The following is a 26,035-nucleotide window of genomic DNA, read 5'->3' as shown; positions in this document are numbered from 1 at the left end:
TCTCAAAAACCAGGCCAATGTTGATTATCTACTATGACTACACCATTTAGGATGTGAGGAGTTTCTTCATATGTGTTGTTTTAACATTACACTTAACTCCTGGGGTGCCTGGGTGGCTCAGTTGGTTAAACCGCTGCCTTCAGCTCAGGTCATGATCCCAGGGTCCTGGGATCGAGCCCCACATCAGGCTCCCTGCTCATGCAGGAAGCCTGCTTCTCCCTCTGCCTGCCACTCCCCCTGCTTGTGCTCTCTCCCTCTCTCTCTGTGTGTGTCAAATAAATAAATAAAATCTTTAAAAACAAAACAAAACATTACAATTAACTCTTACAAGGAGTCCCTATTAATAGGGGACATTCGTCATCAATTACATAAGATCAAGATATCCACTGGTCTGTTTAATGGAATTGGTAACTGGGGATCTTATTAAGAGATGTGATCACAATTTTGAGCTTGATTTTCTTTTGCATGTGCTGATGCATGTATTGCCTGCTGTCCATCACGACTCCCCGAAACCATACCACGGGCCTCTAGACCAAACCCTGGTTAGATTCTTTTTTTTTTTTTTAAAGATTTAATTTATTTGAGAGCGAGAATGAGAGAGAAAGAGAGCATGAGCAGGGGGAGGGTCCGAGGGAGAAGCAGACTCCCCGCCGAGCAGGGAGCCCGATGCGGGACTCGAGCCCGGGGCTCCGGGATCACGACCTGAGCTGAAGGCAGTCGCTCAACCGACTGAGCCACCCAGGCGCCCAAACCCCGGATAGGTACTAACTGCCATACAGCATGCTGCCCCATTGCAGCAGGAAGCAACCAAAGTGGTCATCGTCCTCGTTCCCTAATGGCATTGAAGGATTCTATTCCAGAGGGAGGAATGAATAAAGGAAGGGTTAAGGGATAGGCAAAGAAGGCAGGGGGCCCCCGGCTGGGCTCTGAAGCTCTTCCTGGCAAGCAGAAGTGCTAAGACAGAGTGAACAAGAGATGAGGGAATAGACCAGACCACCTGGCCCCAGATGTTAGGGAGTAATTTTCTTTGGCGGCTACAGCGTGGTCACAGAAAATGACCAGACATCAAGGAAGTCCGTCACTACAGGTGTTATCAATAGTCCTTGCTCAAACCAAGACAGCACAAGACTCTCAAGGCCACAAGCTGCCTTGTCAAGTTTACAATATAAGACTGGCCCAAAGGCCCTCAGTGGCAGCCCATTTGGGACCTCTCTCACTCTAGAGAGCTTTTTCTGTCCTTTCTGCTCTCACCTTCACTTAATAAACTTTCACTTCATTCACCCTTTTATAGGGGCGAGATTCATTCTTCCACTCTGGGAGACAAAACCCCTGCAATCCTACATTACTATTGTAATGAACCTGGCCCTTATAAGATGGTGAACTTAATCAATACATGTTGTGTGTGTTCTGACCCCTCCACTGGCCTGCCTGTCCCCATCTCTCTCTCCTCAGGCCTCCCTTATCCCTGAGACAACATTGTCAAAACTGGGCTCATTAATACCCCCACTCAGTGTTCCAGCCAAAGGAAGAGTCACACATTTCCCAGTTTAAATCAAAAGCTAGAAATGATGATGCTTAGTGAGGAAGGCATGTTGAGAGTGGAGACAGGCCAAAAGCTGGGCCTCTTGTGCCAGTTGGCCAAGTTGTGAATGCAATGGAAAGTTCTAGAAGGAAATGAAAAGTGCTATTCCAGTGAACACAGGGATGAGAAGAAAGACAAACAGCCTTATTGCTGATGCGGAGAAAGTTTAAGGGTCTGGATGGAAGATCAAAGCAGCCACAACATTCCCTTGAGCCAAAGCCTCATCCAGAGCAAGCCCCTGACTCTCCAATTCTCTGAAGGCTGAGAGAGGTATGGAAACTGCAGAGGACAAGTTGGAAGCTAGCAGAGGTTGGTTCGTGAGGTTTAAGGAACGAAGTCATCTCTCTAACTTAAAAGTTGCAAGATGGTGTGTGCAAAATGAAGCTCTTCTTCCTTCTCATTTTCTGTGTTTCTTCTCCAGTTTTTTTGACCCACTGCAAATTCTTCTGTGGATTCCAGATGCTTCCCAGAGCTGTTTCCGTTTGTGGATAGCTGTGTCATTGTGGATCTTCATCAGGGGAATGGAGGCTGGGGTCTCCTCTACCACCATGTTGGTGATATCACTTCTCCGATCTAGGATTTACTTCAATATCTCTTGTATTTGCACACAGAGGGTTATATATAAAATAAAATAACTCCTGTTTATTTATTTTTTAAAGATTTTATTTATTTATTTGACAGAGAGAGACACAGCGAGAGAGGGAACACAAGCAGGGGGAGCGGGAGAGGGAGAAGCAGGCTTCCCAGGCGCCCCTGTTATATCCTTATTTAAAAGTCAGAAAACTGATATTTAACTAAGAGAGTGAAGCCACAATTTTTTTTTTAAAGATTTTATTTATTCACTTGCGAGAGAGACAGAGAAAGAACAAGCAGGGGGAGAGGCAAGGGAGCGGGAGAAGCAGACTCCCTGCCGAGCAAGGAGCCCGATGTGGGACTCGATCCCAGGACCCTGGGATCACGACCCGAGCCGAAGGCAGACACCCAACCATCCGAGCCACCCAGGCGCCCGTGAAGCCACGATTTTGACACGAGTGTAAGTTCTAAGAATCCATGGGCTGGCACTGTCATTTCTTGTCTCTTTAGTCTCCAAAGAGATACTGCTTTAGGGGAAGTATAATTCATCTGGTGTTGTGCAACTTTATAAAAGCTCCTCCTGTTTAGGACTGGTGAAGGATAACCGAAGAATAGGGAACTTCTTACACCCCCTATGTTACCAGTACGCAATATCGTTATGCAAGTTACATATGAGTCTGTCGTGAGTCTTAGCAGGTATTACATATATATGTGATGAACATGAGGGGTTGAGAATCAAATGAAGCATGCCTCCCGAGATGAGATCACTGTTTGCTGAGTGGAGACAGAGAAATAGTTAACACTGTGAAATAAGTGGATCCCAGGGCGGACATCAGAGAATGCCTCTCGTAAGATGGAACATCCAATTTGTGTTACTTTCCCTGCCTCACAGTGAAGAGACCGTCCCACCATCAAGTTCCTCACACATAATCAAATTACAACTCCCTTGTGTTTTCCCAGGCCGCGTGGGTGCTGCTGCATTGGAAGCACAGAGGAACGGTCCCCAGAGCCCAATTACATGTCAGGAGCAAGGCGGAAGTTCACCTGCTTTGCTGACACCCGATGTTTTCAAGGGGGTTATAGGTAAGGGACACTATATGCAGTGGGGAAAAGTGGACAATTTTGGATTTTGTCCCTCTGTCTCATAGAGATCCATGAAAATCAAAGACATTTAGATTATTTTGTGTAAAAATCAGCATATTTCTTCTTTCTTTTTCGTCATTATAACTTTTTATTTTGAGATAGTTTAAGACTCATGAGAAGTAGCAAAAACAGTACAAAAGGAGCAAAAATGTACGCTCAACCCAGCTTCCCCTAATGATAATATCTTTTATAATAGTGGTCATTGTCAAAACCAGGAAATTGACCATGATCCAGGACTATTAACTCAGATACAGACTTTGTTTCAAGGTAATATTTGACAAGCTGGGAAATATTGCTGCTGAACGCAAGAATTCCTCGGTTGCTTTGCCCATCCACCCCTTCTCAAAGAACCACTTTATTTGGTTGAACCAGTCAATGGCAGATAGCCCAGTACCAGTCTCTAGTCAGCTGGACAGTTGCAGATGATTCAGGTCAGGGTTATCAACGGGATTTTTGCCATGAGAGACATATTTCATATCCAGAGTGTCTAATATGGAAACCATTGGCCATTTGTGGTGTTGGGGCACTTGCAATATGGCTAGTTCAAGTGAGAATCTGATTTTCAAATTTAATTACTTAAAATTTAGGTTGATTTTTTATTTTTTCAAAAGGTGTTATTTATTTGGCAGAGAGAGAGAACGGCAGGGAGAACGGCAGGCAGAGGGAGAAGCAGGCTCCCCACTGAGCAAGGAGCCTGATGGGGGACTCGATCCCAGGGCTCTGGGATCATAACCAGAGCTGAATGCAGATGCTTAACCAACTGAGCCAACCAGGTGTCCCAAAATTTAAGTTTAAATTGGCGCACGGGGCTACTGGCTCTCATGTTAGACAGTACAGATACTGGCCCAAAGGACACTCCTAACCCCAATCTTGATCCCAGCCAGCCAAGCGAGACCAGAGACCGGCTCTCAAGTGTGAAGAAGAAATCACCCAGCGTAGGGCTTTTCTATTCTATATCTGGATGAGGATCCCCAGTAGAAGAAGAAAATAAGCCTGATGTCTGTTGTTTCCTTCCCTCTTAGCATCCTCATGTGTCCCTCACCATGTGGAGCCAGGAGCCTGAAGCAGAGAAATAGTACTACATGAGTTTTTATAGCACATATAAAACCTCACTGATGTCCTAGAATTTCAATCACAGTAGGATCCCATTCTCTTGGGCACCAGTGATGGGTAAGGGGGAAGATACGCTAGGAATCTTCTCTTCTCTCAAAAATTCTCACCAAGGTCACTTAGGTCAACAGCCCATCATGAGGGCGCCTGGGTGGCTCAGTCGGTTAAGCGACTGCCTTCAGCTCAGGTCATGATCCTGGAGTCCCGGGATCAAGTCCCGCATCGGGCTCCCTGCTCAGCGGGGAGCCTGCTTCTCCCTCTGGCCCTCCCCCCTCTCGTGTGCTCTCTCTCTCTCTCTCTCAAAATAAATAAATAAATCTTAAAAAAAAATTTCTTAAAAAAAAAAAAACCACCAAAAACAGCCCATCATGAAATAAAACCTTACAGAAAGTACTAGGTGTTGAGAATCCACTCAGTTCTGCTTCCCCAGGATGGAAAGATTAATGTTGAGCGGGACGTAGAGACACAGTTAAATCCATTATAATGAGGAGTGAGATGGAGTTACGGGGGCTTGAGAGAAGATTTCCCTAAAGACAAAGCATGGGGTCTAGGGCTTTTAATTAACATAAAGTCATGCTGCAGAGATTGTCCTGCCACCAGGCCTCCATGCTGTATTCATAACACAACTTGCCTTCTGTTTTCCAGTGAAGTTGGTGATAAATCTGTATACAGAAGAATTAGGATGTTAGACAAGGACTTCCAGCTTTGTCCTTCCTCAGAATGTGAAAAAGAGATAACAGTAGAGCCAGCACCGTACATCCCTGCTGCTGGACCTCAATCCTGTGAGGAAGCATTTTCCAGGTAAGGGGAGTGATTACACGGGGAATGTTTTTTTTTTAAAGATTTTATTTATTTATTTGACAGAGGGAGACACAGCGAGAGAGGGAACATGAGCAGGGGGAGTGGGAGAGGGAGAAGCAGGCTTCCCGCCGAGCAGGGAGCCCGATGCGGGGCTCGATCCCAGGACCCTGGGATCATGACCTGAGCCGAAGGCAGACGCTTAATGACTGAGCCACCCAGGCGCCCCTACACGGGGAATGTTGATGGTAGTGTTGGATTCCGTTCCTTGATAACACAGGGGCACATGAGAATCGGGATTTGGGTCACTTATACAGGAATCGGGGCGAATGAATTATTTATCCAGTCTTACCAACAAACCAGAAATTTCTGAATGAGGCCAATCACCTCTTCCTTCAAAAGTCTTGAGAGCTCGGGCGCCTGGGTGGCTCAGGTCATGATCCCTGGGTCCTGGGATCGAGTCCCGCGTCGGGCTCCCTGCTCCTTGGGAGCCTGCTTCTCCCTCTGCCTATCTCTCTCATGAATAAATAAATAAAATCTTTAAAAAAAAAAAAAGAAGTCTTGAGAGCTCTACACAAAAAGGCAGTAACTGATGCAAAGACCATTGATTGAGCTGGGCATCAATGCAAGTAACCAACTCAGTGCTCTGGGAAACAGCCTGCTCTTGAAGCTGAAGGATGGAGTGGGGTCCCTGAAGTGGTGCGCTAGAAATTGTTCAGCACCAGCTCCCCACAGGAAGGTGGGGGAAAGACTTTATTTGTAGTGTTTGCCAATTTCTGTGGGGTGACTACTTCCATCATCGTGGATTGCAAACTACCAAGATGATGTCCCTGAGCATGGCTAGGTGCCTGGCTGGGTGAGTCAGTGGAGCATGAGACTCGTGATCTTGGGACCCTGAGTTTAAGCCCGACTTGGGTGTAGAGATTACAAAAAAATAAATAACTAAACTTTTTGTTTTGTTTTGTTTTTTTGTTTTTTAAGATTTTATTTATTTATTCATGAGAGACAGAGAGAGAGAGAGAGAGAGAGAAACAGAGAGAGAGAGAGAGAGAGAGAGAGGCAGAGGGAGAAGCAGGTTCCCAGGGAGCAGGGAGCCCGATGCGGGACTCGATCCCAAGACCCTGGGATCATGACCTGAGCTGAAGGCAGACGCTTAACCACCTGAGCCACCCAGGCACCCTAAATAACTAAACTTATAAACAAAAGAGCACAGAGTATAGTAAGATGTAGTAAAAGAATTAGAAAGTAATAAGTTTTCAACATTTATTACTTTTGTTTGTAAAATAGGTCTATTTAAATGAAAATTTTATAGAATTTAATTTTATGTTGACAATGTTAACATGTTTAACAATCTACGCACTAAATTCCTGGAGAATGTAACAATCGAATTCCATGATCTGGGGTGAGCTGGCTCCCGCTTACCAGTGGCTTCCTTCCACCTCCTAAATCCCAACCGCAGCCACCCGTTGGAACCCAGCGTGCACAAGCACCATGAGAGAACAGAAGGTGGTGTATTTACCCTCAGCGCATTGCATGGGGCTGACATAATCCATGGCTGATTTTGTGGCCCCAGACACAGCACCAAGACTTAGGAGCGCAGGTCAAGGTTCTCTCACATGACTTGCCCAAAACCCTTTTGAGAAAAGAGCTACAGATTCTTTTTAACTCCATTTCTCCAAATACTTGTTCTTTATAGCCTTAGTCTATCAGTTTCTCTGTGAATCCCTTTCATGGTGAAGTGAATAGAGAGATCAAGGAATATATAAGGAATCCGGGGATCAAGGATTACACGTATAGAGCAAGAAATCAAGAGAATCTAAGAAAATGTCAGTGAAATTAGATGACATTTCATGATCCCACAGCATCAATCATGCAATAACTACTGTACCCAAAGAAATCAGTGCTTTGGTCCTCTGTCATCATAGCCCTTTTTAGGAGCTAGGACTCTTGCTGTATGATTCCCCTGGTCTTGATTCGTTCCACATTTCCAACTCTCCAAGACAGAGATTGGATTGAGTTGGTTGTCCTCACCCAGAAAATATCACCTGGGTTAGGGCAGATTTCTCACAACCAGGCGCTTACTTCGTGAACCACTAGCTCACCCTATAGATCACAATTATCAACTTTGGCTAAATACTGGAATCATTTGGGAAGCTTTAAAAGTAATGATGCTGAGGTCCCACTTCTAGCCCCCTGATTAAATTGATCTGGGCTGTGACCCATGTATTGGGGAAAGCTTCCCAGGTGCAGTCAAGTTCGGGGAACACTGCTATGGGAGCATGTATTCCACCCACGAGTCAACTGGTAATTCAGTGTTTTTATTCCAACAGTCATAGGACACCAATCAGAGTCATTTATCTGTTTATTTATGTATTTATTTTTCAATTTATTTATTTTTACCAAATGACCCCAAATGTTTATTTGACTAAATTCTGTTTCATGCATAAGCATGTCAGCCTCCCCTGTTTATTAGACTTTGGCAGTTAAAAAAAAAGAAAAAAACAAGCAGCCTCATCCAGAAAAGTGCAAATACCAAGGGTGAGGGTAGTCTACAGTTTTACTGTAGGATAAATATACATTTTTTTTTTTAAAGGCCTCTCTCCTTCTGGCCATATCAACACTTGGTTTTGACCATTAAATATAGATGAATTTTCCAAAAATCACTTCTTTGCTTCTCCAAGATCCTCAATGCCATCATCATCCACCTCTGTTCATTTTTCCTGAATGACCTCCAATATGTCATCTGTAAAATCTCCCTGAATGATGATTTCATCTCCTGTTACTGAGGCACCATGGGAGAATTTTTGAGAAAAAAAAAAAACACAACTCTTTCTTTTTAAAAAATTTTTTTCTTTTGGATTTTATTTATTTATTTGAGAGAGAGAGAGAGAGAGAGAGAGACAGTGCATGAGCTGGGTGAGGGAGAGAGGGAGAGAGAGAATCTCAGGCGGACTCGGAGGTGAGTGTGGAGTCTGACACAGGGCTCCATCTCACAGCCCTGAGATCATGACCTTAGCCAAAATCAAGAGTCAGATGCTCAACAGACTGAGCTACCCAGGTTTAATTGAAAGTTTATTTATTTATTTTTTAAAACAGATTTTATTTATTTATTTATTTATTTATTTATTTGAGAGAGAGAGAGAGTGCACGAGCCGGGAGGAAGGGGCCAAGGGACAGGGAGAAGCAGACTCCTCTGCTGAGCAGGGAGGCCGATGTGGGGGTCAATCCCAGGACCCTGAGACCATGACCTGAGCTGAAGGCAGATACAACCGACTGAGCCACCCAGGGCCTCTAATTGAAAGTTTAAATGGCCCTTTTGGCTACAGCCGTTGTTTGGGCAAAACAGCTCTAGCTTTTAATCACATCCTCTTCATTTTATTGTGTGAACTGATTTCTTTTTTTTTTCTTTTAAGATTTTATTTTTAAGTAATCTCTACCCCCAACATGGGGCTCAAACTCACGACTCTAATATCAACAGCCACATGCTCTTGAGCCAGTCAGGCACCCCTTGTTAAATGATTTCTAATATTTTCTTTTTTTTTGACACTAAAGGGCCCCAGTCAGAAGTGAATCAGACCAGGAGTCTTCACAGACACAAGAATCAGGTAATTGGCTAATGTAGAGATTATGCAGGGGGTGTGTCAATGGGCTGATGGAAATGTCCTTTTGTTTTACATGGAGGAGAAGTTTTGAAGTCCTTTGTGATGTTGACGATCAAAAGCAATTTTTTTATAAAGCTTTTTAAAAAAGATTTTATTTATTCATTTGACACAGAGAGAGAGAACATGAGAGGGGGGATCGGCAGGCAGAGGGAGAGGGAGAAGCAGACTCCCCACTGAGCAGGGAGCCCAATGCGGGGCTCGATCCCAGGACCCTGGGATCGTGATCTGAGCTGAAGGCAGCCGCTTAACTGACTGAGCCACCCAGGTGCTCCCAAAGCAATTTTTCTTATCTCTAACCCCATCCTCCCTACAACTTAAATGGGAATACAAAGCACTTGCAATCTTGGATATTATGCCTGGAATGGATTCCATATTCCAAACCCTCTCTTGGTGATATTAAACACATTCTCTTTTTATTATCCGTGGAAGCTCTATGAGTGGATGGTGTAGACTCTATTGCAAAGACAAATAAAAGCAAACTCAGAGGTAAGAAATCTTCCAGGTAGGAGGGGAGCTGTGGCAGCACTGGATTGTGTTTGGGTTAATTAAAAGGAGTCTGTTTTCTTTTAACCTAATCCATGCTAGGACCTCGAAAAATAAGCAATGTGTGGTTAAGGGTCTTGATCTTTTGTGACATTTGCACTCTGATTGCTTTGGGTTAGGAGACATTCCTGTTGTATTGAGTCTCCTAGGGCTGCCATAACAAAATGCCCCAGACTAGGGCACTTCAACAATAGAAGTTCATTTTCTCATCGTTCTGGAGGCTGGAAGTCTCAGATCAAGGTGCTGGCAGATCTGGTCTCTGGTGAAGGCTCTCTTCCTGGCTTGTAGATGGCCACCTTCTCCCTGGGTCCGCACATGGCTTTTCCTCTGTGTATCCAGAGAGAGAGAGAGACAGACAGACAGACAGAAAGATCTGTCCTCTCTTCCTCTTCATATAAGGACACCGGGACACCAGTCCTATTGGATTAAGAGTTCTTTCTTATGACTTCATTTCACCTTTAGGACTTTCTTATAGGCTCCATCTTCAAATTCAGCATGTACACGCCCCAGTAATCACTGTGTTGCCTTGGAAAAATTTACCTGACTTGACTATCTTCCATCTTGTCATTACATGCTCCACCTCCAAGTGCTCATGGTTGGAAACTGTCCCACTTGGTGTGAAGTAGTTTGAAAGCCACGTGAGGTTCAAGGAGAGCAGGTGTTGGTGTTGGCCGTATCCTGATACTCAGCCCAGCTCCTGTGCTTACCAGCCACGTGGTGATGGGGTAGACTCATCTGTATTCACATAACGAATAGCTGACATTGTGTGCCATTTTCTTGAGGTACCACACGGCCAGGTACCAAGATTCAGAGCAGTTCTTTAAGGTGCAGGTAACATTAGTCTCTCCATCTTACACAGGAGAAAAAAAGCTCTGAGTGGTTAGGTAACTGTTTGAGAGCATTCATTTTTTCCTATACAAAATCCCTGTTCTCTGCAAAATGAGATTCCATCATATGTAAATCTTGATAAACCAATTTTCTCAAAGCACAGTATATCAGAGACTTCTATCATCCAGGATACAGATATTTATTCTATGCCAATCCTCCTTGCCCAGAGCCTGAAGAGTGGGGGTAGAGTCCAGCAGCCCACGCGTGGAGGGTCTCCAAGTGGTGCTGGGCAGGCTCTCCCAGCGGGGTGATGGAAACACTCGGGGAACCAGGGGACGGTCTGGGGCGCCTTGGGATGGGTGGTGGCGAACACTAGGATGAACAGATGTGCCTTTGCCTCTTCAGCTTTCCTGCTTGTTCCTTTTATGGACTTGCCTTCCTTCTCCAGCATCAGGTATTAGCTGCTTCTTGGGACCATGTAGAAATTTAGTTGCTGTGGTTCCTGCCGGAGGCAATACCGCACCGCCGCCCCCCAAGCCATCCAGCCTGGCTCCCTTTTTAAATTTGGGGTGCAGTTTCAGTAGAGCAAAGAACATTCTTGTGCCTTTCTTTGTCTGGAGTCAAAGAACGAAGCCCCTTGTTCTCCCCACATACCCTTCTCTCTGATGTCTGGATTCCCAACGGGACATGTGTAATCCAACAGCCAGGGCTCCTTCAGGTCATGCCATGTCTAACAGTCTGCATCTCACCCAGGCAATGTGTATTTTTCAGAAGAGATTTGCTTGGAAGAGAAGACACTAGTGCCCCTCCAGGCTCCTAAACTTTTTTCTGGGGTTGAACCAGCTTGTAAAAGTAATCAGTTTCTAGGACCTGAAGGAAATGTGGATATTGAGTTGATTGATAAGAACGCAAACAGATACAGGTAAGAATCAAAGATGCTGATTGTTTCAATATAATTCTCCTGTAAAGGAGGGATACGCTGCGTGATATTTACATGTATACACCTACACGATAGGGTATGTGATCCATCCCCTAAGACATCTGAAATTTTGTCAATATCCTCTGTATTCTACGCACTGAGTTGGTATGTTAATTTCAACATATGTAGAATACAGAGAAATTGGGGCTCAGAGAGTTTAATTAAATCCTTAGAGTTTTCTTTCTAATGTAGTAAAAGTCACAGATGGGTCTTGAACCTTGCTCCACCCCAAACTCCACATCCCTCTGCACTTTTTTTTTTTTTAAGATTTTATTTATTTGACACAGAGAGAGAGACACAGCGAGAGAGGGAATACAAGCTGGGGGAGTGGAGGAGGGAGAAGCAGGCTTCCCGCGGAGCAGGGAGCCCGATGTGGGGCTCGATCCCAGGACCCTGGGATCATGACCTGAGCCGAAGGCAGACGCTTAACGGTTGAGCCACCCGGGCGCCCCTTCCCTCTGCACTTTTGTTCTTTAAATCAAAGTCCTGGTTTTCTCTCAGCATGACTATCACTCTGGCTCCTTTCAGCGTCCACTTCCCCACGGCTGGCTTCTATCTATGGCCAGCGACACACCTTGGCTTCTCGGTAACAGCAGCGGTGACCGTGAGGATTGCGTTCGATTCTTGGGGTCAGCATCTGGACCTGAAGTTACAGCACGAGGAGCAGTGGATGGTGGCAGGCCCTTTGTTTGAGGTCTCCGTGGAGCCCGAGGGGGTCATTACTGAAATCCACCTCCCCCACATCATCTCCCTCCCAGGTAAGGAGGAGAGAGGGGAGGCCATGGGGATGTTGGGGGAACACTGTCTGATTGCCTTTGTGGTTGTCCTACAGCAAATGAGGTCGATATCTCTTGGTTCCGAGTTGCCCATTTTAAGGATGAGGGGATGGTCCTAGAGCCGCCAGCCCGAGTGAAGCCTTTCTGTGCAGTCCTGGAAAACCCCAGCTTCTCTCTGATGGGGATCCTGCTGAGAATCGCCAGTGGGACCAGTGTTTCCGTCCCCATCACTTCCACGGTCCTGATCTATTATCACTTCCACCCTGAAGATTCTAAATTTCACTTGTACCTTATCCCCAGCGACTCCTTGCTAATGAAGGTAAGGCTGGCAGATTTTGGGGAAGATATGAGAATTACATTGTCAGCCTATCACCTTCGACATTCTGTTTCCATATTGAACAGAAAAGTCAAGGCACGGCTTTCATTGATAGAAGCATGAATCACCCTCCATGAGTTCAGTCTGTAGGTGCTGACTCCTGAGCCATATGCAAGGATCTGCAACAGGAATTCAGTTCTACTAAAAATGGAGCTGCCTTTTCTGGCTTTTAAGGAGGAGGAAAACAGAGGACGAGACTTATGGGGAATGGCAGAAGGAGTAATGCAGAGATTTCATTGTAGATTTGAAATTAATAATATCTAGGGACGCCTGGGTGGCTCAGTTGGTTGGGCGACTGCCTTTGGCTCAGGTCACGATCCTGGAGTCCCGGGATCGAGTCCCGCGTCGGGCTCCCTGCTCAGCGGGGAGTCTGCTTCTCCCTCGGACCCTCCCCCCTCTCATGCTCGCTCTCAAACAAATAAATAAAATCTTCAACATCTCCACTGGATGATTACTCCCTGACGTCTGACAGCATGTTGTGCTGTTGGCCTCACCCTTCCTTGATGACAATCCTCTCTGTTATTCCTTCACATCCCATTTCCCCGATCTCCCAGTTAACCATTCTGGTCCCTCTTCCAAGTCTTCACTTCTGCAGGTGCTTGCTCTGAAACCCCTCATCTCCCAAACTCACTGATGGTCTTAGTGACTGTTCTCAGTCCTGTCACCAAATCCCACGAAAGGAGAGGATTCCTAAGTCTGTATCCCTGTCCTGGACCCTGCAGAGCTCCAACTGTGAACTGCCCGACTGAATGCGCCCACTCGACTGCCCATCAGCATACCTACCTCATGTGTTAACCTCCTTATCTTCCCCAAAACTGCCCTGCTCTTTCAACTCTCTTCTCCATGGAGGATATAAAACCAAGTTCCACTAAGTGATTTGATCCCAGATCTAGAGTTTATCTTCCATCTCTCGGTTTCGTTGCCTTTCCTCATCCAACGTACCCTCCATCTCCATGAGTTTTACTTTCGTAATAGTCTATGAAATCTTTTGGAGCTTGCACTCTACAGAGCAACAGACAGTAAATAAGTAAGGAGATGCTCAAGTCCAGCTCTCTTTGCTTTTAGAGTTTACTTTCATAATGTGACTCGAACCAGTTTCATTTCCTCTTTGCCACTGCCAGTGATGGACCCATCCTCCGCTGACTTCTGCTGGAAATACGACTCAGGCCTTCAGACTTCTCCCACCAGTTCCGTTATTGTACATGTAGCTTCTACTTTTTATCTGGCGACAGGGAGATCTTTTACAAACATAAATAATCACACCTCTTCTTGGCCAAGACTCTTCCATGAATCCTTATTACACTTGGGACATAAACCAAGTCATCTCCTTTGGCCATGGCAGCATTTGGCTCTAGTACCATCATCGCACCCTCTTCTTTCCCTCCACTGGCCTCATAAATCTCTTTATTTGCTTATTGTCTGTATTTTTGTTGATTGTAAACTCTGTACGTGGGAGGGACCACTTCCTCTTAATCACAAGTTAGTTAAAAGCACAGTATAAGGCCTGTTGTAGTCACACATGAAATGTTGTTGACAGAAGGAATGAAATGTGGTCTGTCTTCCTCTCTTGGGAGGGTAAGAAGAGTGGAGAAACCTTTTCTTCACTTGAAAACACAAGATAAGCTCAAAATATTGCTTGTTGCCCTGAGAATTTTCCCTGCTTATGTGGTGAGCTGCACAATGCAATACGGTAGCCAGTTGCCATGCCTGGCTGTTGAGTCCTTCAGGTTAGAGGTGTAATAATTTTTTTTTTAAATAAACAAAGATTTTGAAGATATAATATGATGAAAGTATATACATGTTAATTATATTGATTACATATTTAAAGGATAATATGTGGGGTAATATGAAATACTTCATAAATATATTAGTAATAGTACTTTCATCTGCTTCTTTTTGCTTTTTTTTTAAAGATTTTTATTTATTTATTTGAGAGAGAATGAGAGATAGAGAGCACGAGAGGGAAGAGGGTCAGAGGGAGAAGCAGACTCCCTGCCGAGCAGGGAGCCCGATGCGGGACTCGATCCCGGGACTCCAGGATCATGACCTGAGCCAAAGGCAGTCGCTTAACCAACTGAGCCACCCAGGCGCCCTTTTTTTTTTTTTTTTTTTTAATGCGGCCACTAGAAAATTTGAAATTATACTTGGGGCTTGCGTTATATTTCTGCTCAACAGTGCAGCTCCATGGAAATCCATTGATCCAATCAAAAATATTTATTCTGTGCTTTACCTATTCCAAGCACTATTTTAGTGGCTGGGGATGCATCAGTGGACAAAACAGACAAAAGCAGGACTACCAAAGGTTGTTTGGAAGATGGAAATGCTTGTGGTACAGGAAAAATATATGTGATCTGACACGTGCGATAAAAAATAAGAAAGGGAAAGGGAATCAGTTTCAATCCATAAGACAAGCTAAGTACAGGAGTCTGTCCCACTATCTGTAGAAATCTGCTCTCAGCGATAACCTATCATTGTTATACTGATGTATTCGGTTGTTTAAGTTCCAGTCTCTTATTATTATAATTTCAGTTAAACATATCTCCTCATTTAAAATAATTTTTAAAGTTTTTTTTATTTTTTATTTTTCTATTATTTTTTAAGGATTTTATTTATTTATTTGACAGAGAGAGACACAGCGAGAGAGGGAACACAAGCAGGGGGAGTTGGGGAGGGAGAAGCAGACTCCCCGCCGAGCAGGGAACCCGATGAGGGACTCCAGGATCATGACCCGAGCCGAAGGCAGTCGCCTAACCAACTGAGCCACCCAGGAGCCCTTGTCCCCAGATTTGAGGCACACTCAGACAATCCCCGCCACATTATATGAAGAAAAATCATCCTATACAGAGATTTGTGATAAAAAGAAATGCCTTGGGGAATGCCCAGGTGGCTCGGTTGGTTAGGCATCTGACCTTTGATGTCGGCTCAGGTCATGATCTCAGGGTCTTGAGATGGAGTCCAGAGTTGGGCTCTCTGCTGAGCGTGGAGCCTGCTTAAGATTCTCTTTGAGTCTCCCTCTGCCCCTCCCCCATCTCTCTACCTCTAAGAAGAAAAAAAAAAGAGAAAGAAATCCCTAGCTCCGAGATAACCACCAGTAAAATTTTATCAACACATCCCTCTATGGGGCGCCTGGCTGGCTCAGTCGGAGGAGCATGCAACTGTGGACCTCAGGGTTGTGCGTTTGAGCTCCACATTGGGTACAGAGATTACTTAAAAATAAAATATAAAAAAAATACATCCCCTCATGTCCAGAGGCCTATTGATATATATAAACATATATATATTTGTATATATATGTGTGTATATATATATATATATTTTTTTGCTTATTTACTTTTAGCTATGCCTCCTGATTTGCTTCTTTTCTTTTTCCTCAGGCAATAGATGATGAAGAAGCTAAGTTTCATGGTGTGCGTCTGCAGACCTCACCCCCAGTGGATCCCCTGAATTTTGGTTCCCGTTACATTGTGTCCAGTTCACCTCACCTGGAAATAATGCCCAAGGTCAGTAGAATTTGACCTGGGGCATTATTTAACTCGGGTTTCAAAATATTTTGTATACATGAAAAAAAATGGAAGACCAGTGGAAGGTCAGTAGCTCAGGTGATTATTCTCTGAACCATATCCTGATAAGAGCTGGGCTATCTTTCCTTCCATGGAATAATACTATTTCCTAAAATTGTAAACTTAAAAGATTGTTGACCATTCTACCTCTGTTTTTCCCTCATCCAGCCGTGAGACTATATAGGAAATGGAGTATATTTCAGTGGCCAGTTCACTGCAGGCAACAGGTCTTTTCACCCCACTCCCAACCTCCTGATACTTTATGGAATGTTTCCTCTAGGAGTTGAAATTATCCTACAGGAGTCCTGGAGAAATCCAGGTATTCTCTAAAGTCTATGCTGGGAAGATGGAGGAACCAATTGTACTTAAAGTTACGAACAAAAGACACAAGACTTTGGTCTGGCACACTTGGGTGAAGCCAGGTAGGTAAAAATATGAGGCTAAAGTTTGGGGAGGAAGAAAAAAATCATGTACCTGTCCCCTTGGTTGTAGTGAAGTATATCAGAGGAGAAGGTCTGTTTATGGCCCCATCCCAGAGAAGAAAACAAATCTACTGCCAGTTTATAGTCAATGTTGAGTTGAAGCAAAAGCGCTGGCAGTGGTCATGTGTGCCTGGGGTAGGGATGGCTCTTGGTGTGCAGAATTGGAACCTCTCATACCTAGGTGGTAGTGAACAGGAGATGCTAATTATAAGAATCAGAAGAAGCAGAAAGTCAATTTAGTTCTATCTTCTGGGCAATTTTATAGTTGTTGCCATACAAAGGGACTAAACAGTTGCTGAAGGAAGAAAGACCCAAAATTTATCAGAAATTTAAACAACAGCAGGGCTTTTACAAAGAAAATGGAAGACCATGTGGAAGTCTTAATGGTAAACACACTTTAGTGATTCTTCCAAATGGTTGCTCCAACTGGCAAATCTCCCACCAACTTAGAAGAATGTCCAACGTAAAAGTTCTGCACTATCAACTGTCCCAGTATTACAGGGTCTAAAGAATACCATCACTTATTGTTCAAATGTACTCACTTCATGATGGTATTTTGTGTTTAAAATACATTTGCCTAGAAGATAATTTATGTAGAACGGTGTGATAATTTTACCATAGCTTTCACATTTCTTCACGTTTTGGCTTATAAATAAGAAAGAATATTGGAAAAATGTGTTCCTTCCTCTGATGCATTTCCTTAATGGGCAGTGAGTGACCTTCTACTTAATTGGGTTCCATTAGTATATCAATGTTCCAGTGGGATCCTTAACTTAGGAAATGGAATTAAATTATTTTAGCGCATTACATCAAAGACTAGAGAAACTATAGGGGCACCTGGCTGGCTCAGTCAGAAGAGCCAGCAACTCTTGATCTCGGGGTTGTGAATTCAAGCCTCATGTTGGGTGTAGAGATTACAAAAAAATAAAAAAAAATAAAAAAATAAAAACAGCAACAAAAAACCCAAAAAACCTTAAAAAACTTTTAAAAAAGGAAAAACTAAATAAAGGTAAATGGCTCATTTCATTCTCCCAACTTTTCCTTTCTTCCTAGTGGACCTCAAGTTTCATGCCACATTGGTCCCTCCTCCTTTCTCAGGTTAGTGCAATGTTGTGTTTTGTTTTAAAGATTTTATTTATTTATTTGACAGAGAGAGACACAGCGAGAGAGGGAACACAAGCAGGGGGAGCGGGAGAGGGAGAAGCAGGCTTCCCGCTGAGCAGAGAGCCCCATGCGGGACTCGATCCCAGGACCCCGAAGGCAGACGCTCAATGACCGAGCTACCCAGGTGCCGCAAGTGCAGTGTTTACACCAAAAGTCAAGGGATGTGTCTGATTTCAGGAGGTCTTTGAGTGGTGTGATGTGTCTCAATAAGGGATCATACCTTCTCTTCATTTACAAAAACTGAGTGGTGTTAGAGACAAAGACAGAGAGCATGACCCACTCCAGTGAATTCATGAGAGGGTATAATATGCAGACTCTGAACATGCAGCCACATCTTATTGGGGAAAATGTCTTGCATCTGGTGAACTATAAGTGAAAGTGCATCGATATGGCTGGAGATGAAAATTTAGACGGACGGAGGCCACATGAGACCAGAGGCAGGCAAGAAACAGAAGTTGAAAGCATAAGGATGATGGTTGAACTTCTTCTGGACCCTAGGCTGAAGGCAAAGGGGGACTTTGGAAGGGTGGGTAGTAATGCAGTCCCTGTTCTGAACAGTGTGGATGACCATGGGTGAGGGAATGGACAGGAAGTGGGAACCGGCTTATGAGGCTGTTGTAAAAATCAAGGACAGGGATTAGCTGGGAATTGGTTAAGGTTCCTGGAGTTGGTAGGTAGCAGAGAAAGAAATTATTCAAAGTAAGGAGTCAAAGGGGACCTGGCTGGCTCAGTCAGAAGAACATGTGACTCTTGGTCTTGGTGTTGTGAGTTCAAGTGCCACCTTGGGAGTAGAGTATTACTAAAGAAAATAATAATAAAATTTTTTTTTTAATAAAATAAAATATGGGCCCAAGATTCAGAGGACTCCATTCTGCCTTCCATATTGTTGGCTTTGATTGTCAGGCTCCACACAGTAAAAGTGACAGGCCTCTTATCCCAAAACAGATCATCCAGGAGGAGAAAGAGAGCATCTCCTGATCCCGTCTCATTGAAGAGAAGGCACCTCAGGTGTCACATTGGCTTGGAATGGGCGACAGACCCATTTCCTGGCCGGCTGGTGTGATTGTCAGGAGGTCCAGAGAGGCAGCTAACTGAAGAAAAATCAAGTTGCAATTGGGTTCAAACCCAACCAGAGATCTTGGTTAAGGATGAGGCAAAGATGATTTCACAAAGGAAACTGAAAGGATTTTATGTAGGTGGTGAGGATGTAGCACCAAGAAAAGGTCTCTACCCTTCCTAGGCCGCAAGCTCTTGAGCAAGAGGTATCTGCTGCCACCTGTTGTCAGAAGGATACAACTGAACCTCATTTGCTAAGACCCTTCAGAAGCTGCTGCCAGCCCACATCTTGAGTCAAATCTTCATTCTGGCCAGCACGCACTGTGAAGCATGACATCCCTTTCCCCCTCTTTCCCTTTTGGCCTGGTGCCATCTTGTATTTAATACCAGCATCCTGGGACACCTGGGTGGCTCAGATGGTTAAGCGTCTGCCTTCGGCTCAGGTCATGATCCGAGGGTCCTGGGATCGAGCCCCGCATCGGGCTCCCTGCTCCGCGGGAAGCCTGCTTCTCCCTCTCCCACTCCCCCTGCTTGTGTTCCCTCTCTCGCTGTCTGTCTCTGTCAAATAAATAAAATCTAAAAAAAAAGATCATGATGACAAATGCAGCTTATTGAATGCCTATCGCATACTAAATATTCGGGGTATGTATATTTGTGTTTTATATCTACCACTCTTTTTTTTTAAGATTTTATTTATTTGAGAGAGCAAGAATGAGAGAGAGAGAGAGAGAGAGAGAGCACATGAGGGGGGGGGAGGGTCAGAGGGAGAAGCAGACTCCCCGCTGGAGCCCGATGCGGGACTCGATCCCGGGACTCCAGCATCATGACCTGAGCCGAAGGCAGTCGCTCAACCAACTGAGCCACCCAGGCGCCCTATATCTACCACTCTTGTCTAGTCCTGTCAAAACACTTTGGCTGGCTTCCCCAGAGAATCATGGAGGAGTGTCAGAGTAAACATGGCAATGGCCATGAAGTAGCAACCCTGTACGGAGTGTAGCCGGAGACAGACACATACCCCGCACTCATGGGGTTTCTATTCCAGCAGGTGAAAACAACAAAGCTGATTTCACAGTGCTCATCAAAATACCGTTGTGGTATGCCTTCCAGAGGAAAATGAGAGGGATTTAGGAGAGGATAAGACGGGGGTCTCAGATCTCACATTGAGGGAGTTGAAAAGTTTCAGAGTGCATCCTGGAGAGAGGAAAAAAGTGAAGTTTGCGTCCAGTTAGGAAGACTGAATAGAAGTTGCTAAACAAATGGGCGGGGTGAAATCAATTGAGGCCGCCAGAATAGGTTAAACTGAATATACTTCTGTGACCACAACTTCATTCATTCAAATTGAGGAGTCACTGAACGTACTCTTCCAATGACTTTTCAATAGAAACGCCAAGACTTCACAGAAATCCCATCATTAAATTAAGCTGTCTGGTTACAGTTGCGATGACTGGACATTAATGATCTGAGCCACTGTGTTTATTTATTTATTTATTTATTTTAAAGATTTTATTCATTTATTTATGAGAGAGCAAGAGAGAGAGAAACAGCACGAGAGGGGAGAGGGTCACAGGGAGAAGCAGACTCCCCGCTGAGCTGGGAGCCTGATGTGGGACTCGATCCCAGGACTCCGGGATCATGACCTGAGCCGAAGGCAGTCGTTTAACCAACTGAGCCACCCAGGTGCCCCTGAGTCACTGTGTTTAGAAGAGAAGTTCTAGAGGCATGAGTTGTACATAGAAAGCAATTACCTTTTTGGGTGCCTGGGTGGCTGAGTCAGTTAAGTGTGTGACTCTTGATCTCAGTTCAGCTCTTAACTCAGGGTCATCAGTTCAAGCCCCATTTTGGGCTCCATGCTGGGCCTGGAGCCGACTCAAAAAAAAAAAAAAGAAAAAGAAAAAAGAGAAATGTCTTTAAGCTGGGCATAGTTCCTGAACCCCGTAAGTGAGCTATCCCTTTCTGAGTCTGCAACTCTTTCTTCTGCCCAGGCGTGGCCTTTATGAAGGAGTACCGCCGGCAGCTGCAAGCCAGGCTGGGGGACCTGAATGGAGTACTGGATGATCTTCAGGACAGTGAGGTCTTCACTGAGGAAGAGAAGGAGCTGGTGCAGCGGTTGCCAACACAGCGGAGGAAGAATGAAACCTTGCTGACGATGGTGGAGAAGAAAGGGCCCCAGGCCCTGGAGATACTCTTCAGGAGCCTTAATCAAAGAGACCCTTACCTGATGTCCTACCTCAGCCAGCAGAGTTTACAATGACTCAGGCTGATACTCAGGTAGAGAGAATCCAGTGTTCGCCATTGAAAATGGATAAATGGGTGCTTGGGTGGCTCAGGAGCTTAAGCATCTGACTCTTGATTTCAACTCAGCTTGTGATCTCAGGGTCATGATGAGATTGAGCCGCGCATTTGGCTCTACATTAAGCAGGGAGTCTGCCTGAGGTCCTCTCCCTCTGCCCCTCCCCCCACTCTTCTCACTCTCTCTCTCAAATAAGTAAATGAAATAAATCTTTTTTTTTTTTAAAGAAGGAAAATGGATAAGCAGACGTGTGATCATTGAGTTCAGTGTCCAAGACAAAAAAGGTCCAGGTAACACCTACCCACCACACAGGTTTTTTTGAGGACTGATGATAACTTGGCAGATACCTATTACTGTATCCTCATACCTTAACCTCAAGAATATCTGAAGAGAGTAGGAATATTCACACTAAATGTTTTTTAAGCCAGGTTAAAAGAAATTCCTATTTCATCCATTGGCACATTTCTTGGAAATCTGGGCAGAGGAAGGCAAGGGCAGATGTGTTTATGATTGACAGGGCCCAGGGAGACCAGTTCTCCTGAGTCATGTGAGAAGCAATTCCAGTGAACATTACCTCCGCTGTGTCCCTTGCTCAGAACAGAAGCCAGGAAGGCTTTTTTTTTTTTTTTTAAAGAATTTATTTATTTATTAGAGAGAGAGAGAGAAGGAGAGATAGAGAGCACGAGAGGGAAGAGGGTCAGAGGGAGAAGCAGACTCCCCGCTGAGCAGGGAGTCCGATACGGGACTCGATCCCGGGACTCCAGGATCATGACCTGAGCCGAAGGCAGTCGCTTAACCAACTGAGCCACCCAGGCGCCCATAGAAGCCAGGAAGGCTTACAAAAACTCTCTGTTGAGGACATTCATGACATTCACAAGCTTTAATTTTTTTTTTTTTTAATATGCTATGTCTTTAACATTTTATCTATTGCTATTTATACTAGAATGATGAAGTCCCTTGACGGAATAGCGCTCAGGACTGGAAGCAAATGCAAATGTTGGCAGAAAACCTTTTGCCTCTGGTATACAGGCTGGTACCAGGAATGGGCACATCCAACTTCATGGAGCAGCTCCATGGAACCCAGGGGAGGAATACGGATTAATGGTATCCACAGAAGCAGCAAGGGGGGAAAGGAGGAGCATCCAGCTTATTCTGAGAGAGGCCCTCCTGGCTAGGTATGTCACGAAAATAAGCAGAGCCTGACATTTGGGTTTTGCCATTGAACCCTGCCATTTTATATCCATCCTAGCTTATTCTGGACCAGTGTTTGCATGACATAACTAATGCTATCCTTTCACTTTGAACCCAGTTATTTCCTTATATTTGAAGCGAGTTCGTGGGAGACAGCATATAGTTGGGTCAGTTTGTTTTTGTTTTTTTTTAACCCATTTTGACAATCTCTGCTTTTTAAAGGGTGTGTTCAGCCATTTACATTTAACATAATTCTGGCAATGTTAAGATTTAGCCTAGGTCTGCCATTTTAGTATTTGTTTTCTGTTTATTCCCTTTGTGCTGCATGCCTATCTGTCCTTTCTTGGCTTTTTTAGGGCTTATGGGAAGAGTTTTTAGTATTCCACCTCAATTTGTCTGTTGTTTTTGACAATTGTGGTTGTGTATCTTTTAGTGATTGCGCTAGAGATGAAAAGATACATCCTGAATGCATCAGTCCTAGTATCCATACTGTGCTAATTACAGTGGAACCTAGAAACCTTAGCACCATTTTGGTCATGGTACCTTTTATGACCCAGTTGTTTTCAATATTCCCTCTCTATATAATAAGGTCCCAATCGGAAGAATGTTATATATGTTTTTTCCTTTCTATTTATTTTTTTATTTATTTTAGAGAGAGATACGGAGAGAGCATGAGTGGGAGGAGGGGCAGAGGGACAGAGAAAGAGAGAGAGAGAGAGTCTCAGGCAGACTCTGTGCTGAGCACAGAACCTGAGGCAGGTCTCCATCTCTCGACTCTCAATTCATGACCTGAGCTGACATCAAGAGTCAGATGCCTAATCGACTGAGCCAAATGATGCCCCTGTTTTTTACTTTCAATTGCTGAGTATTTTTTTTTTTAAGATTAGATTTTTTAAAAATATTTATTTATTTGAGAGAGCAAGAATGAGAGAGAGAGAGAGAGCACATGAGAGGGGGGAGGGTCAGAGGGCGAAGCAGACTCCCCGCTGAGCAGGGAGCCCGATGCGGGACTCGATCCCGGGACTCCAGGATCATGACCTGAGCCGAAGGCAGTCGCTTAACCAACTGAGCCACCCAGGCGCCCTGAGTATGTTTTTAAAATGAGGAGTATAATCTATGACATATGCCCAGATATTTACCATTTATGTTGCACTTCTCTTGTAATCCTGATATTCTAAATTTCATTGAACTTCTTTTGGCGATTCTTTTTTTTTTTTAAGCTTAGTTTTTTTAGTGATCTCTACACCCAACATGCGGTTCAAACTCATGACCCTGAAGTCAAGACTTGCAGACCCTACAGACTGAGCCGACCAGGCACCCCAGCAATTCTTTTAAAGCAGATCTCCTGACTATGGATTCACTTAATTTCCCTTCATCTAGAGATGTCTTTATATTACTTTCATTCCTGAAAGATATTTTTCTGGGCATAATGGCAGTTCTTTTTTTTCAGCCATTTATTTCTGGTTTTCATGGTTCCTAATGAGAAATCTGCAGTCATTCAGATTGCTTCCCTATATAGAATGTATCATTTTTCTCTGGCTATTTTCTTTTTCTTTTTTTTTTTTAAAAGATTTTATTTATTTATTTGAGAGAGACAGGCAGATAGTGACAGAGAGAGCAAGAGAGAGCACAAATGGGGAGGAGAGGGAGAAGCAGACTCCCCACTTAGCAGGGAGCCTGACATGGGGCTCGATCCCAGGACCCTGGGATCATGACCTGCACCGAAGGCAGACGCTTAACCGATTGAGCCGCCCAGGCGCCCCTCTCTGGCTATTTTCAAGATTTGTTTTCTTTGTCTTTAGTTTTCAGCACTTAGATTATGATAGATCTGGGTATGGATTTCTTTGGGTTTTTCCTATTTGGAATTCACTCAATTTTTAAATTTGTAGGTTTATGTTTTCTCACCAAGCTTGAAAATTTACAAATATTATTTCTTTAAAGATATATATTAAATATGTGTGTGTGTGTGTGTGTATACGTATCTGGTTATATATCTGTATCTACATCATCTATCTATGTATCTTAAAGTAGGCTCCATGCCCAGTGTGGAACCCAACATGGGTCTTGGCTTGAACTCATGACCCTGAGATCAAGACCTGAGCCAAAATCAAGAGTCAGATGCTTAACATACTGAGCTACTCAGGCGCTCCTTAATATATTTTTTTCAACCCTGCATTTCTTTCTCCTCTCCTTCTGGGACTCTGATGGTATGAATGTTAGATTTTTGTTGTTGTCCCATAGTTCTCTGAGACTTCATTGTTTTCCTATTATTTCCTCTCCTTGTTGTTTTGATTGCATAGCACTTACTGATTTATTTTTTTTAAAGATTCCATTTATCCACTTATTTATTTAGAGAGAGAAAGAGAGCAAGCACAAGCAGGGGGAGCGGTAGAGGGAGAAGGAAAGAGAGAATCTCAAGCAGACTCCATGCTGAGTGTGGAGCCTGACACAGGACTGGATCCCAGGACCCTGAGATCATGACTTGAGTCAAAATCAAGAGTCAGATGCTTAACCAACTGAGCCACCTAGGTGCTCCTTTCTTTTGCTAGTAATTTTCTTGCCCTGGCCTCCTTCTGCCCACGAAACCTTCCATTTTTGTACCACACCCCTGAGCCCCTGTCTCTTTACAAGAAGGGTTGCTGCCTGATTCATGAATCATTGAATAAAACCATTTAGTTGAATTTTCGTTCTTGAAGGAGGTTGCTTACATGTCTTGGTTACTGTGAATAATGTGTCAATGAACGTGGGGCTCAGGTAGCTCTTTGAGAGGCTGATTTCATTTCCTTCAGATATATACACACAAGTGGGGCTGCTGGGTCATACGGTAGTCCTATTTCTGATATTCTGAGGGAGCTCCATACCATGGATTTAGTTTCCCTCCAACAATGCACGAGCGTTTCCTTTTCCCCACATCTTCATCAACACTTGTTATTGTTTGTCTTTTTGATAAAAGCCATTCTAACAGTTATAAGGTTATATTTTGTTGTGGTTTTTATTTACATTTCTTTGATTTAGGGTAAGCCCTTGACAGGTGGCTTTTCTTTTGATAATGCAAGTGCCCGACTTAAGCTTTGCTTGCCAAGGCATCCGTGTCCAAGACAAAACACAGTCATCTCAGTAAATACATTGCCAGGGGCGCCTGGGTGGCTCAGTCAGTTAAGCGTCTGTCTTCGGCTCAGGTCATGATCCCAGGGTCCTGGGATCGAGCCCCGCATCGGGCTCACTACTGAGCCGGGAGCCTGCTTCTCCCTCTGCCTCTGCTCCCCGCCCTGCTTGTGCTCTCTCTCTCTCCTTCGTTCTCTCTTTCAAATAAATAAATAAAACCTTAAAAAAAAAATACACTGCCAGCCACACAAGTAGATAAAGAGCCAGGCCGCCGCCCCCAGCTTCTAGGTTCCATGCTCCAGGGTTCTCTGTTCTAGAGATCTTGGTTGATTTCAATAACTGGCCATTTGGGCAACTTTTCTTTTATATTCCCATGCTTTAAATTCCTGCTCTTGTATTTACTCATTCATTCATTCATTCATTCATTTTAGTAATCTCCACACCCAATGTGGGGCTCAAACTCACAACCCAGAGATCAAGAGTCGCATGCTCTTCCAACTGAACCAGCCAGGTGTGCCCGTTTTTATGTTTTATTTATTTATTAAAGATTTTATTTATTTACTTGACACAGAGAGAGAGAGAGAGAGAGAGTGAGCACAAGCAGGGGCAGCGGCAGGCAGAGGGAGAGGGAGAAGCAGGCTCCCCACTGAGCAAGGAGCCTGACAGGAGACTCGATCCCAGGACCCCGGGATCATGACCCGAGCCGAAGGCAGACGCTTAACCGACTGAGCCACCCAGACGCCCCTGCTTTTACTGTTTTAAATTCACAATAAAAAGTGAGCCTGCAAAAGCCTTAGGCCCCCACCCTCCTCACCAA

At 44.3% G+C, this 26,035-nt stretch overlaps 1 protein-coding gene across 3 annotated transcripts in view; it reads left to right on the top strand.

Annotated features, from left to right (window-relative positions):
* CARD8 (caspase recruitment domain family member 8) overlaps positions 1 to 23,051 on the top strand; it is a 28,114-nt gene extending 5,063 nt beyond the window's left edge. Inside the window, exons 3-14 of one of the 3 annotated variants that reach the window (XM_027619846.1) lie at positions 2,004 to 2,615; positions 3,116 to 3,238; positions 5,054 to 5,209; positions 8,759 to 8,811; positions 11,011 to 11,161; positions 11,747 to 11,976; positions 12,051 to 12,313; positions 15,745 to 15,870; positions 16,211 to 16,352; positions 17,466 to 17,510; positions 20,615 to 20,900; positions 21,866 to 23,051. In XM_027619846.1, the coding sequence (XP_027475647.1) occupies positions 2,509 to 2,615; positions 3,116 to 3,238; positions 5,054 to 5,209; positions 8,759 to 8,811; positions 11,011 to 11,161; positions 11,747 to 11,976; positions 12,051 to 12,313; positions 15,745 to 15,870; positions 16,211 to 16,352; positions 17,466 to 17,510; positions 20,615 to 20,883 (1,665 nt within the window). In that variant the 5' untranslated portion in view covers positions 2,004 to 2,508 and the 3' untranslated portion in view covers positions 20,884 to 20,900; positions 21,866 to 23,051. Of the gene's footprint in view, positions 1 to 2,003; positions 2,616 to 3,115; positions 3,239 to 5,053; positions 5,210 to 8,758; positions 8,812 to 11,010; positions 11,162 to 11,746; positions 11,977 to 12,050; positions 12,314 to 15,744; positions 15,871 to 16,210; positions 16,353 to 17,465; positions 17,511 to 18,816; positions 19,035 to 20,614; positions 20,901 to 21,865 lie in introns of those variants that run through there. The other 2 variants (XM_027619847.1, XM_027619848.1) reach the window with 2 other exon arrangements.
* The last annotated feature ends 2,984 nt before the right edge of the window (positions 23,052 to 26,035 follow it).

The sequence above is a fragment of the Zalophus californianus genome, chromosome 17 (assembly GCF_009762305.2).
Source record: "Zalophus californianus isolate mZalCal1 chromosome 17, mZalCal1.pri.v2, whole genome shotgun sequence".
Classification (NCBI taxonomy): domain Eukaryota; kingdom Metazoa; phylum Chordata; class Mammalia; order Carnivora; family Otariidae; genus Zalophus; species Zalophus californianus.
Note: the sequence above shows the minus strand (reverse complement) of the source record. Positions and strands in the feature narration are given on the sequence as shown.